The sequence below is a fragment of the Myzus persicae genome, unplaced genomic scaffold (assembly GCF_001856785.1).
Source record: "Myzus persicae strain clone G006 unplaced genomic scaffold, MPER_G0061.0, whole genome shotgun sequence".
Taxonomy (NCBI): Eukaryota; Metazoa; Arthropoda; class Insecta; order Hemiptera; family Aphididae; genus Myzus; species Myzus persicae.
This window is the reverse complement of record NW_019101601.1, coordinates 384674-399289: the sequence shown is the minus strand read 5'-3', so window position 1 is coordinate 399289 and position 14616 is coordinate 384674. Positions and strand designations below refer to the sequence as shown.

At 28.8% G+C, this 14616-nt stretch overlaps 2 protein-coding genes across 2 annotated transcripts in view; both read left to right on the top strand.

The window, feature by feature from the left end:
* LOC111029811 (scavenger receptor class B member 1-like) overlaps positions 1-14616 on the top strand; it is an 89058-nt gene that overhangs the window by 7905 nt on the left and 66537 nt on the right. The gene's annotated exons all lie outside the window — the stretch shown is intronic.
* LOC111029812 lies at positions 12066-13145 on the top strand. Its single transcript, XM_022308995.1, has 2 exons — positions 12066-12409; positions 12499-13145. Exons 1-2 carry the CDS (start codon positions 12304-12306, stop codon positions 12744-12746), a joined length of 354 nt encoding a protein of 117 aa, XP_022164687.1. The 5' UTR covers positions 12066-12303; the 3' UTR covers positions 12747-13145.

The window sequence follows — 14616 nt, the reverse complement described above, 5'->3', positions numbered from 1 at the left end:
ATGAAAAACTCTCTAGTAGAGTAGTATCAGATTTAATTACTATTTTTTTTTTTTTGTTAACTAGAGGATAATTTTCTACAGGCCGCATTGAACTTTGATTTTCAATTTTGATGCTTAAATTAATTGTATTAAAAATAACAAAAGCTTGTGAAAATTGATCGTATTTAAAAGCCTATCATATTGTTTAGAAATATTCCTTTTCTTCTGTAAGGAATCTTTTTCTTTCAAAAAAAAAAAAATTATCGAAATCGGATTGTTCGACGAGGCGTGAGGGTTCTGTAAGGCATGTTTTTTTAATCAAGACAAGACAGTCCTCAGATTGTAGACTCCTACCTCAATAGTTACCAGACAGTTGTTCTACAAACTTCTAAAAGTAATAATATACAATATACATCGAAGAATTATCAATATTATCATGCAAAGTTATTGCCTACAGTAAGTTGTGTTACTTTTTTTTACGGAAGAAAATAATATTATGAAACAATTGTCCACACTCCACTAGAGTTTACAACTTCAAAATCAATATAAATAAATTATATAATTAAATAAATATGAGTATTAATTAATTAAATTAATTTTTATAGATAAGCCATATCTTAAAGTTTTAGCTTTTAATAGCAATATGAAAGGCAATGGCTTAATTAATATGTATTAAAATATACTTAATCAAATTAGGACAAATAAAACGGCACGTAGACCAGATAGATTAGGTACTCTTACGCTTACTCTCGCGTTCCCCCAATAAATAAATATTTTATCGACAATGTATATTGTACTGCATTGTTACGTTAATTTAAAATTTAAAATCTCATCATATTTTAATTTTAATCATGTATATTTATTACAGTATTACCTGTTTAGGTAATATACCTATGTAGTTTAATGTGCCAATAGTGTTTTATAGGATGTACACCGTGCGCGCTTTAATACGACTTTAGAAGTAATACTATAGATTAAGATACTACGTCGTATCTGAGATACGTAAAATGTTAATTAACCGTGAGTAGGTACCTAACAAATCCATCATGACAGCTGAATAATTATGTGTAATACGAATAATTATTATGAATGTAATAATATTATGTGTGTATTCACACACACACGTAAGTGTGAATACGTGGGGGCACAATAGTTTGTATAGGTTTATTAAACGAATAAAAAGCGATACGCGTGGTATTATAATTATTATCAACATTGGTAAAAGGATAATATTTATAATTTAATGTAATGGAAGTATAAATTTCATGAGATACAGTTACTTGATATGTGTGTTTTATTATTGTGTTGCGCAATTTATTATATTATATGAAAAAAAAAATGTTTTTTTATTTTGTATTAACGCATACCAAGTACCAACTACATTATTATTATGGTAATTATAATACCTCATTTTGCGGTTAATGCGTGAAACACATATTTTAATTGGTGTTGTAAATATAAAACTTACCTATAGCGTACCTACCTACGTTATTATAATTCATAAATTATTGAAAAATAAAATATTATAAATTATTTTTTTATTTCTTGATATCATCGTTATAGGGTAATGGTTGTTGTACATTTGTACACATCTATATTGATTATAAGAACTTAAAGATGTTTGTGGATGTGCGATGATGATTGAGTGCCTGTCCGCAGTTATATTTATAAACGAATAATATTATAATACTAATTGTGATGAAATAATAATAAATGATTAACAAACGTAAACTAGCTACATAGGTACATAATATTACAGTGACATATTATTTTGTAATTAATGTAATTTGAAAATAAATCAGTTTTTAGTTCTAGACACAAGATCGGGTTTAAAAATAATAAAGTAGGTGCAGCTCTCCTACATTGTTATACACTTATAGTGTTCTTTTAAAAATATTTGATGAAAAAAAAATACATTTTTAAGCATCAGAATAATAGTCATTAAAATACAACTTTTATTTTCATTTTTATCAATCTTTATTAATCGGATACTATATTGTTGCCTTAGTTTGAATTTTAGATTCCGAGCAAACCTATGAATGTATTGATTTTACGATGATGTGTGTTTTTATTTTCATTATTTTTTCTTGTGTGTGCCTTCGCTTTTTGGGGGCAGTAAAAAATAAAAATGCTTCAATTTTTATACTTCAGCATCTTTTTTGAAAGGAAAGTGACGGTAGTTAGTACTTTGTTGAGTTAAAGGTAAGATATTCCCAGTAGTTTTCAAACGCGTCGGGAAAAAAAGAAAAAAAATTTACGAAAAATGGGAATTACTATATAAGATTAGTTTTTGAAAAAATCGATTTTGTTTTTCATGCAATTCAATAGTCAATAAATTAATAACAGTATATTATTATACTTTATTTATATACTATAGGTAAGAAACTATATATTTTATTCAATACAATTTTAAAATGTTGTCTATAAGCAAATATTTAACAAATCCGAATTTGAATGAATTCATTATTAAAGGGAAAAATAATTTTGAGCATGGTTGGTGAATCACCTTGGATAATAGTACTTTAAATGTGCATTTAGTTATAAATTTATAGCGTTTTTTTCGTATCCACGGATGTAGGGATTGCGCTTCGTGGCCCGTCGAATCCTCACATTTTCCGAACTCGTTATATTATATGAGTACAACCACAGACACAAATAATAATTATTTTATACCAAAGTATAGGATTATAATTTATAAATTTATAACACGCTTTATTACACCTATAATATTGTTTTACGACCTACGATGATCGCGCGACGTTAAGGTTATTATGTGCCTACCAAGTACCAATTACACATTTTCACGCGTCTCAGAACGATAGATACCCACTATCGCCGGGATTACCCATGACGAACTTGCGGTCGATTTAAAATTAAAATTATATAATACAGTCCGACATCCGTACTGAGGATGAAAATAGTTATAATAATGATAATTATTGTATGCGCACTGTTGTTGACGATAAGCTAGTAAACAAATCGGTTCCGCTATTTAACTTCGCGAATTACCTACATTATTTTCGTCAGTGTTCTGACGTAGCCCGTAGGTCATTAAGTGTAGGTACGGCAAAATTTGTATGTAGGGTGGGTGGGCAGTAAAAATGCAAACCATTTCAAAAAAGATCTTACACGACCACGACCTGTAATCGTAGTAAAGCTGAAACGCGTAGGTTTCCACTTGTGCAAAACCCCCGTTGTAAAAAAATCTCAAACCACGCATAGATACCGAGCGATTTCCAGGAAGCTGCTTGATGTATCGTGGACCACCCAGGTCTCCCCAGACCTAAGAGCTTGAGATTCTTTTCCGTGTGGGTCCGTAAAGCGTTTGAACTTAGACCCATCAGGGTCGATCCATTGAATATCATCATCATCATCGTGAACGCACCGAGTAATCGTCATCGTTAACTGAAGTTCTTTGTCCCCCTGCTCGAGAGCTGTCGCCGGACAGACGACTATGTTTTCCAAGAAACTATAAATTTTAAAAATCAAATGTATGGCTTCTTGCTCGCGCTTTTTATTTCTTATCGTGTAATGAATAAATTGATGAAAAAAATTGGGTCTCGTTTCTTTGTTTCTTTACTCTGTACATATACAATTATGGTACCCATGATAATTTACTCATAATATAGGTTCCTCTCAAAATGGTATTTTCGACGCGACGGCAATATCTTATCATAACGTACATCATATAATATTGTATAAATAGTTGGCGCAGCAGACGAATATCTACCTATATAGTATATATAATATATACACATTTGTCATATATATTATATTACCATATTATGTAAAACGCGACCTCGCGGGGCCCGTTGTCCAGAATCGATTTAGCAGTCGCTCTGTGCACTGGTAGACCGCACGACAAAATATAAAAATATAATAATAAATAATAACAATAACACACTTGCTGAATATAAATCGCTATCGTCTCTAGCACTGTGATAACGCGTAGTAGCTATATAATAGAGCATAATATACCAATATGGGCACAACCGTTGTGGGCCATTCTCTTAATATTTATATAATATAATAAAATATAATACAAAATATGTAATATTATTATCTATATCCTATAGGTATTTTATTATATTATTTTGTTGTAACGTAATAATGTCATAATATATACTCGACAGATGATCGAGGTAATCTCAAAAACTACTCGACCGATGTTCACAAAATATGCGTAAATCGCTTCTACGAAATTCGGAGCTAGATCTGTAATAGAGTGTCATGGTCTACCTATATTTAATGACAAAGTATGATTGTTTCATTAATTCAAATGAGTCTTCTATAATCAATATGTATGCTCTCTGTAGGCACCCAAACTGATGCACTATTTTCGATAAAATGTATATCACTTGAAGTCATTAAGTATATATACACTTAAACCAAAATACGCCGAGCGAATGGTGCCTTATTTAACAATAGATAATCATTTTTTTTCCCGTCGGAGTCAACGAGTTAGCCAGTGTATATTTCATATTATATGCACCCATTATACGGGGTGATTCATTATTACTTATATCGCAGTAAATAACACACGTCTTGGTTTTTAGTTTTTGCAAAAGTACACGAAAGCGACAAGACGTGACGTGATGTACTAGTCATACATAGGTTTATTTGGTACTCGACGAGGACATAGTTTCCGCTAATATTATTATACCTAATTGGCACAAATATTAAGTATGTGCACGTGTGCATAGGTCGGGAGAATTGAACACGAAAAAAATCCTACCTTTCTTGTTACGTAGTTCTTTGCTCGTTTTTGTTTTATGAAATCCGGACATGTTCCGAGCACCCAAGATTATTGTTATTTTGCACAGACTATTTGGTGACTTGGCTTACTCCAATTCAACCGTTTTCTCCTTGATTATCTGTGTTCCCCGAAATGAACCTCTTCAAAGTGCCGAGGGCCAATGTCAAATTCTCAATCTTTACATATATTATTATGATCGCATATAAGTCTATCGTATACACAGCCAATGATGAACGGATAGTGGTGTGACTGCACTCGAAAGGCAATCTCAATCTTGAGGTTATCTATCCCCCACCGTTGACTTAAATCTAACTCAAACATTAGATAATCAAAAACACGTATACCACCTTACTATATCAGTTGTCGGTATCTTATTGTTAAATCATCTATTGATCAATCAACAGTTATTGCAGGTGTCACCAATTATTTTCTAAATTTTAAATCTCACAGCATTATACACTGTTAGTTAGTGCGACATGTCAACTATTATATTTGAACATTTTATCATTCCAACGCATAACTACAGTTTAAAATTATTTTAACAGGGCATTATAAAGTGTGTAGGAACCGGAAAGTCGATATAATATACGTTAGTAATAATGCTTATTTATTTAAAAAAAACCACAACCTTGGCAAGTGACATTAATATGCGATTGATTATTGATATTTTAAAAGTAAAAAACAAAAAAAGCCGTTAACATCTTTTTCATAATATATATATATCATATACATAGGCATAAAGCCATTCAGGATCTATACTTACAGGGTTTTAAAGTATCTGTTCTAAAAAAGTCTTGTGTACATCTAGTAATTACACCCAAATTCGGGATGTTAAAGCCTCCTTATAGGATTACAGATAATGCCACCATATAGGTATATAATATTATGAATAGGTTATGGAGTTATATCGTCTTGTTCACATCCATATTATTTTTTTGAATGGATTTAAGAAATATGTTATTATAGTATGCACTGTCGGAGATACAAATGAGAAGAAACCGCACAGCGCCACAAACATTTGTAATTAAATAAATTGTGCCTGTACAAACATTACAAACCGTAGACAATTATATTGTTATTATATTACATTGATGTCATCAAACGAAACAAGTTTTGATGGACAAACCGGTGACAACAACGTCATTTGAAAGAAACCCGATTCCTATCTTGAATCTTGATAATAGTATTATTAAGGTAATGTCTAACAATGCTTTTTGGACGGTTAAACAAGTGTTAATTTCCTGAGAACATAAATATTAAGGTAATCAAAATAAAATGTCACAATGAAAGAATATTATACCTACCTATAAGCGCCATTATAGTTGTTTTTTTTAACAATGTTTTCACATGTGTACTTGCCCTCGGAAATAATTTTTACCATATTGGAAAAACTACGCGATTTACGTCATATTGAATTAAATGAGGTACCTACCAATATAATAATTACTAATTTCCAAATGTGATAAATCAAATTTTTTGCGAGCGTTGTATGATGCAATTCATGTGATTCAGATGTTTACTGAAAACGAGGTGTTTATCAAGGTTTGTTTGTACCGACAGTAGGCGTATAGGTACCTACAGGTTTTGTTTTACTATAGTCACTAAACGCAGATCTGTGATGAGGTTCATTCGTACGTCTGACCAAGAAAAAAAATGTTCAAAGGTCACGGGAACATTATATTATTACCGATTTGCATACAAATGTATAGTATTTTGTCCCTGCTGTTAATACATGCGACACTGTGTGGTAATTTTAGTCGGACGATCCCGCGGTGGTACAATTATTTATTTATTCGTATGACTTAGAGACAAATCGATACAACAGCTCAGAAATTCTGATATCAGTTTATGTAAGTAAAAGATATTAACGAAATGAAATTAAGCAAAAATATCAATCAGAACACGAATTGCGAAAGATATAAAAGTAAAACGCGCCGTCTTCCCGGAAAAATAAATTTTATTTGAAGATTATTGAATAAATAAGCGATAAACATGTACGATTGCGAGAGCAATCCTTGACCTATCTTGTCACAGGGGTCACAGGCTGGTCACAGGAGTTTGTCTCGTGAAATTGTCAAACGATGACAACTAATTCTGGGCCCGAATCGTTTTATATAACATGAAATCAATCGTAGGTTTACAGTCGTAGGTAGGTTCGTAACCTTAACTGAACGCGAAAGAAACCAAACATCTTGGTGTGTTATTGATAAGAAAATGTGTTTTTTTATGAATTTAGATAATTTACCTATTATGTCGTCATAGTGAACCGTCGTGTTTTAATAGGTAACACAACAAAAACACAATTTTTTATAATATATTTGTCCAATCAAATAATGGCGTAAATATTGCAATTATAATTATTATGCGTTTCATTTAATTTTTCGAAAAATGATTCTATTCGAATCCGGTTTCTTTGATAATGTATTAATGTCAACAATAAATCGTCAAGTCGATCTAAAACTACCTATATCTGCACCGACGTATATTGCTCACCGACTTCAGCGGTATTTACCAACAAGGTCAAAGTTTCGTCAAAGGTATTTACCAAAGTATGTCGACATGTCGTATTGTCTCGTTCTTTGTCGAAAAACCAAATGTTATTAATCATTATTACATTACGTTAACTCGAAATGGTTAATAGTAATGGAAGATTGTCTTTGCTACACATTTTAACGCTTGGACGATTACAACAATAAATTATTGTATCATGTAACAAGCCGTTTCCTGAAGTGTAAGAACGTTTTTAAATGCGTATTAAAATAGGTGTTGTACTACAATTTTATGCGAAACTATTAGTAAGGGCCAAAAGATAACTAATTCCATAATAATTGCCATGTGCACTAACCACTAATAATGCTAATAATATTATAGCCATATAAGTACCATATATGTTAACCTATATTAGGTTGACCTAACCTTTACAGAGTATTTTTATTAATAATATTATTTTAAAATATTTTAATAGATTAATTAATTTTAAAGACATAATAATACTTACATGACGGTTACATACTTTGGATTCAAAACTAGTAAGTAAACAATAATTATTTCTAATAAAAAAAGTGTTTAATAAAAATCGGTGTAAAATTTTATACAATGCACAACGATTTACTTATGATTTTTAAACACATTTTAAATAATATTTCAATTCATTTTGAATTTCAATCTACGTTTTAACTGGAAGCCCATAATACAATGCAAACAATATATATGGCATACGCTGTGGCAGATTGTCGTGGAGGTGACTGGTGTTATAAAATATAGACAGTAGTTTAAAATCACTAAATAGTTACTAGAAACGCAACAATACGCTAATAAAAATATTTACATTAATTATCTCACCATTTATCTGAAGAAATATCCTGATAAACATGTAATACGATTCTTTATTTTATAAAAGAGATAGAAACAATTAATGTTAAAAAAATATAAATATTTAAAATTGTTTTAAACATTTTATTTAGTTCCTATACGGCTATACCTACTTAAGTAGGCATAATCTAACAATTTTAGTTTTGTTTTTTAGTTTTTAAGAAAAACAGTATTTTTAATATTTTTTAACCTAGGATTATTTGGTTTTATTTATTTTATTTGTGAAAAAAAAATTAGTTTCTTATTAAATTCAGTTTATTTTAGAAAGTGAGGTGATAAATGTATTGACTTTACCATTAGGTTTGTGTTTATTTAATTTGTTATGTATTTGTATACAATTTATAGTAGAAAAATTGAAAAATTGTAAAAATTCAATTATTTTTAAAATTATGAAAAAAATAACTAAAAAAAAAATAATAAAATTAGAGAAAAACAAAAAATTTTACGTAAAACTAGATTTTGACAAAATCGTTTTTGTTATTTTGTTGTAATTCAAATACGTATAGCTATAAATACTTTGAAACTTTCACTTAATGATTACATTATCATTTTCTATAGATATATGTTATATACATCATACATAATTTTCAAAATGTTATGATTTTTTTTTTTGTTATTTCATTATAATATAATGAAAAAAGGTTTCACTCTGTCCAAATAATTGAAAATTAATCCTTAAATTAAATTTCTCATTAATACCTATTGTTGTTGAAAATTTAAAAAAACGATAAGCGTAATATCATAATAACTTTTATGAGGGTTGGAATTTCAACATAACTAAAACTTTACAAACTATTTCGTAGCAAAATATACAGAAAACGTTTAACAATTTTGAACATTTTTCAAGCTGTACTTCTCACAATTTTGTATTGATATTTGTAAAAAAATAATCTAAAATTTCTTATGCCAATGCAATCTCCTATAAATAGCATAAAAAGTGACAAAATGTATTGATAAAAATTGTGTATTGGGTACGAAAATACAAATTTAAACATTCCGGGAATATTTAATGCAACTATTATCTATGGTTAGTCGTTTTTGAATTACAACAATATAACAAAATAAAACAAAAACCAATGTCAAAAACATTTCTAGTGTTTGAAGTTCTGCTGTTTTTGAGTTTGTTACCGAAAGCAAAATATTTTATTAACAATAATTTTAAAAAAATAATAATAATTGGCAATATTTTGTGTACCTACAAATGTCTCAAAAACTAATTAAATCAAGTTTAGAAAAATATGCTAATTCAAACACTTGGTAAAAATGTCATGCACCTACGGTTATTCATTTTTGAATAACGCCAAAAAAAAAAAATTGATTTTATTAAAAACTGTTTTTACGTAAAAGTTTAGTTTTTCAATAATTAGTTTTTTTTGTTTTTCCCAATGCTTTCGAAAGCTACTGTGAGTTTTCAATTTTGAACTTTCATAAGAACCTACAACAATTAGTTTCACCTTCCCACCAAAATAGATACAGAAGTTGAAAATCGAAAGATTATTTTGACAACTTATAATATTGTGCATACAGATAACGGACACAGAACAAAAAAAAACACATATCTTATTGTAAAATCAATAACATTTATCGCTTTACTCAGAATCTAAAACTGTCTATCCTCAGAAAAGATTGAAAATTTTTTAAATAATTTTTTTACTAAAAACGTATTCATTATTAAATATTTATAGCTATGTTTTAATACAAAATTCCTCATAGGCATTTAATATCGGAACCAACAAAATATTTAAAAAGTATATAGACCACATTTTTTTTATAGAGTAAACAATCACTTTTTCAGAATATTTAGAATAGTTTTATGCTATTGTCCATTTATAGGTAACACGCACTTTATTCTTACCATTCTACGATAAGCAGGTATTGACTGAACTGTTATTAATATTAGTATAGTATAAATATTATAGGTAAGTAGGTATTATAAAATAATGAATGGAATGTTTTTGGAAAAAAATTGTATTTTGCTTTCTTATTAATAGCAAAATAATTAATAAAGTACTATAATAGTGCATCAATATAAATATAAGAGTTGAAACCGCCTTTGGAATCATTTTTCTATGCTATGTTTTATCATGGATTTCAAAGTGAACACATCATTATAGCGATTCACTCAATGACCAGCTGTCCACTTTAAATATCTACTGAATTGCAGCAGATAGGCTGCCTATTCTCTGCCCCTTTTTTTAAAATTTAAAACATGATATTTTGATATTAATTATCAAAGTCAACTCTTGTTTGTTTCCCGTTAAGAGCGGTTGATTTAATAATCTGAAATTGTGTTTAATTATTGTGCCATCCTATAATGTATTTTAATATAAGTTGATTTTATGATAAAACCAAGCATATTATTAAAGAATTTCACACAATGTAACGTAATTGTATAATTCATTATATATTGTTATAAGCGTAATAGCAAATAATAGCTTTATTAAATCCAAGTACTAAAAACTTTTTTTAATCACAATTGTTTAGGAAAAAATCATTTTTCTCGATAGTTAGTATTATACACAGGATTTTTTTTAACAGATTCACACCTCACCGTCGCATCAACAAATATTATAATATTATTATTTTAGATCTTCAAGAACTGGTTTTTGTTGAACTAAATTCTACTTGTAAGACAGATGTGAGTCCGGAACTGTGAATTATTATTATTATTTTTTATAGCCCCTCATTTATACCTACTGATATAAAATACTGCAGATTCTTACCGCCATTTTTAAGCACAGAACAATATATACAACAATACAAATAACACGAATAACAAACGTAGTATTGTTAAATATTTATTTCACATTTATTTGAATTCATGTTTTCTAATTTTTTACTTAAAAAATTTTGTTTTCACATATATTATGTTTTTCTTTGTACTAGGATAATATATTATACAACGGTAATGTATTGTAAAATGAAATTTAAATTGGTTATAAAATGTGCAATATTAATAAGCAGGGGTCAGGATATTTAAATTATGTATCTAAAGTTCCTATAACATCAAAATATAATATAGACTGCCTTCCCCTAAATTTGGTATGACATGTTATCGGGGGCACGACGCGCCAGATGTGGGTGTTTCCCGAATTGACGTCATTCGTAATTAAACGTAACCACACAAGTGTTAGAGTGTTTTGCAGCGCACCAGCATTATATTATGATGCTGTTCGTTATATTTGATCGTCACTTGACGATCAAATCATCGTATACCTACGATAAAATATGCGTACCTAATTATTTATGTTATATAATATTCGTGCTACTTTGGCATTAGGTACCTATATAATTATAATATCGACTTGCAAGGTCACGCTTGTGGTACAGGGTTAGATGGTATTTTTTTTCCGGTAATGACGAATACTTATACATTTCAGAAGTAAATACACCCAAGTACCAAACATAATTTTTATTTTCTTCGAAAGAGATAACAAGTGTGCCACCGATCAATACGGATGTCCATGTTTGAACGTGAGTGAAGTTGGTCCGACCATGTCATGATAAATTGATAGCTATACCAAACGTGTAGCAATATTTTGCAACTTCTTGCAACTATAACAAAATTATAGCACACCTTAAAGGTTTAATTTTTTCCTCAATTTTGCTTCAATCTATATTCCAAAATTGGTGGGACCAGTATTCAGGTGCCTTACGTACCACATAGCCATATCAACTTCAAATTGTTTTCATAATTTAGACGTGGTGGGGTTAACTCACGTACGGCGTAATTGAAGTGATCTATGAGCTCCCAAAAAAGTCTTTCCACGCTCTATACCTTGCTCATTATTAGGTACGCGCAATGTTAGAGTTTTGCTAAGTAAATATTAGGTACATAAAATAAGGGTTCTGACTCTCATATTATGACAACTCGGGTTACAAAAACCCGAACATTTTTTAAGGGGTTTTTTTTTATATTTTCTTCAAAAACATCATTTTTATCGCCAAAATGTATTGGTGATTCAAATTAAGAGTTCCCGCCAAAATAATTTACAAAATGGTGGTTCAAAGAAGTACTCTATACATTACTAATATACGTATTAGGCTTTATAATCTTAATTTTTATTAATAGAATCATGAATTTTTATGAATGACTAAATAGTAAACACTTATTGTATAATTTAAATTAATAAAGTTCTTGTTGAGATAACAATTTATAATTTTTAAATATTTCTCTCATTGTTTTTAATAATAAAATGGATAAGCAAAAGGCATTTTTAAGCATTAATGAAATGTTTAATTATCTTCAGTGTACTCCAGGAGCAAGATGTGTTTCAGAAGGGGAGGAAGTTTTAAATGCAGGTTTGTGTATTGCTTAAACTTCCAACTTAAATAATAATATATTCATAATTTAACAATTATTGTTAATTATACAATATTTTGTCATGTAGGTCATATAATATTGTGTGGAATAAAAAGTATAATAGAAAGTAAGATATGTTTATATGCATTGTGTTTACAAACTAGTGCATTATCTAGTCATCCTCATGAAATAAATGGTTCAATTGAAATGGAAAAACTAAAAAATGATAATAATTACAAAATAAAGTTGGTTGAATTTCTTTGCTCGTGTAAGGCTGGAGCAAGCGGCCGTTGTAAGCATGTATCAGCAATACTTATTCAATGCACAAGGTATTAATTAAACACATTACAACTAATGATATTTAATTTAGAAATGTTGATTAAAATAGGTATTATATTATTTTTATTATAAACATATTTTATTATTAACTAGTATGTATCTTTGTTATACACATGTTAAAATATAGTTTATATTCAACTTATTTACAATACTCACCTAAATATTTACTTTATTAGGGAAAATATATCGGAATTTGAGAAAATATCATCTACAGATATAAAATGTGTTTGGTCTGCTAGAAAAGAAACGTCAGTACAAAATTACAAACCTAGGCCTTTAATAGATACAAATTGCATTAAAGCACATGACTTAAATATGCCATCAACAGTATCTGAAATAGATATAACAGCCATATACACAACAATTAGTTCTATTCGTGGTTTGGTCAGACATAACTATTAATTATATTACTTAAATTAGTATATTAAGTAATTTAATAAGAAAAGTTTAAATTATTGTTTAAATATTAATTATAATGATTTGCTGAGTAATCAAAACACATTATCACTGTCTGACTACACTACTAAAGAGTACAGAGTACTTCTTTGAGAAGTACTACTTTCTGCCACAAGAGTGCGTACTACTTAGCAAGAATTGCCTATAGACGACGAATTTTAGGGAGTATCTATGTTTTTATCAACTCTAGGAATACCTATTTTACAAATTAAAAAATTGGGTAACTATAATATTTAGGCATTTTCTCAAATGTTATTGTTTACAATATCATGCATAACTACATATGTGAAAGAAATTAAACAGGTATAACAAATTGTATACAGCTATAATAGGTAAATACATTCACTAAACCCAATATGTAAAATATTAATACTATAATATGACACGTCTACGATACCTAGTCATAAATATATTTTATTGGTTTCATAGATTATTTTTCTATTATTCTTATTTTATAAAAAGGTGAAAATGGTGGTAAGTGGGGAATCTCTCTGATGTTTAGTAGGTGTCGAATTAGTCACTGTAATGGATGTGTTAAATTTGATTCAATATGATACATCCGAAAACGATTCTGAGCGGTCCGTGGGCCTTTATCAAATACATATCATGAAAAGTTTTTAGATATTACTATTACAGTATAGAAGCATTCATTTTGTTTACTATTAGTAGGTAGGCATATTATGTCGCCGTAGGTTGATTTCATTTTTTCCAAAAACATTGCATTTATTATAAATTTAATATTCAATTTTAATTATTATAATATTAGCTTATATCATTGACTGTATCCTGTTATATTATTGTTCTTTTGTATTGCTATTTGAGCTTAGACGACTATACTGCCTTATCGTGTGTGTAAACAGGTTGATGGTATAGACTGCCAGTACCTTTTAATTAAACTAAAATATGTTTTGAAAATATCATATTATACCATATTGTGTCAACGAAAACAAGGTACACTGTATAATTAAATTACTCATATTACTCAATACTCAGTATCCTATAAATATTTTTTAATTATTTTTTTATTTGTGAGACATGAAACTAGACTATGTCTATGTGTAATTTACTGAGTAATGTAGGTAACTTATTTATAGAGTGTACAAAGTTTTTGGGGACACTCGTCACCTATATACCGACATGTATAAATGTGTACATTATTTTTATTGGCGGTATTGCCAACCTCACCCTACAAAATATAATATTATACAGTTATATAATATAAAGTTTAAACGTTCAAGTCCCAACAAACATTATTTTTGAATTACAACAAAATAACTATAATTGTTATTCTTTGTTTAAAACTATTAAATTTGGGCAAAATGTTAACTTTAATTGTCTAATAAGAAAAACTGTGCATGTATATTTTTGAAAATTTTTGGTTTCTGAATAAACCACTTATTAGAAACCCTGC

Bases quoted from the DNA above. Each gene is read 5' to 3' on its own strand.
- LOC111029812 (XM_022308995.1), top strand. From the start codon at position 12,304: ATGGATAAGCAAAAGGCATTTTTAAGCATTAATGAAATGTTTAATTAT. The intron at 12,410-12,498 runs GTTTGTGTATTG...TTTGTCATGTAG, and splicing joins GGAGGAAGTTTTAAATGCAG to GTCATATAATATTGTGTGGA.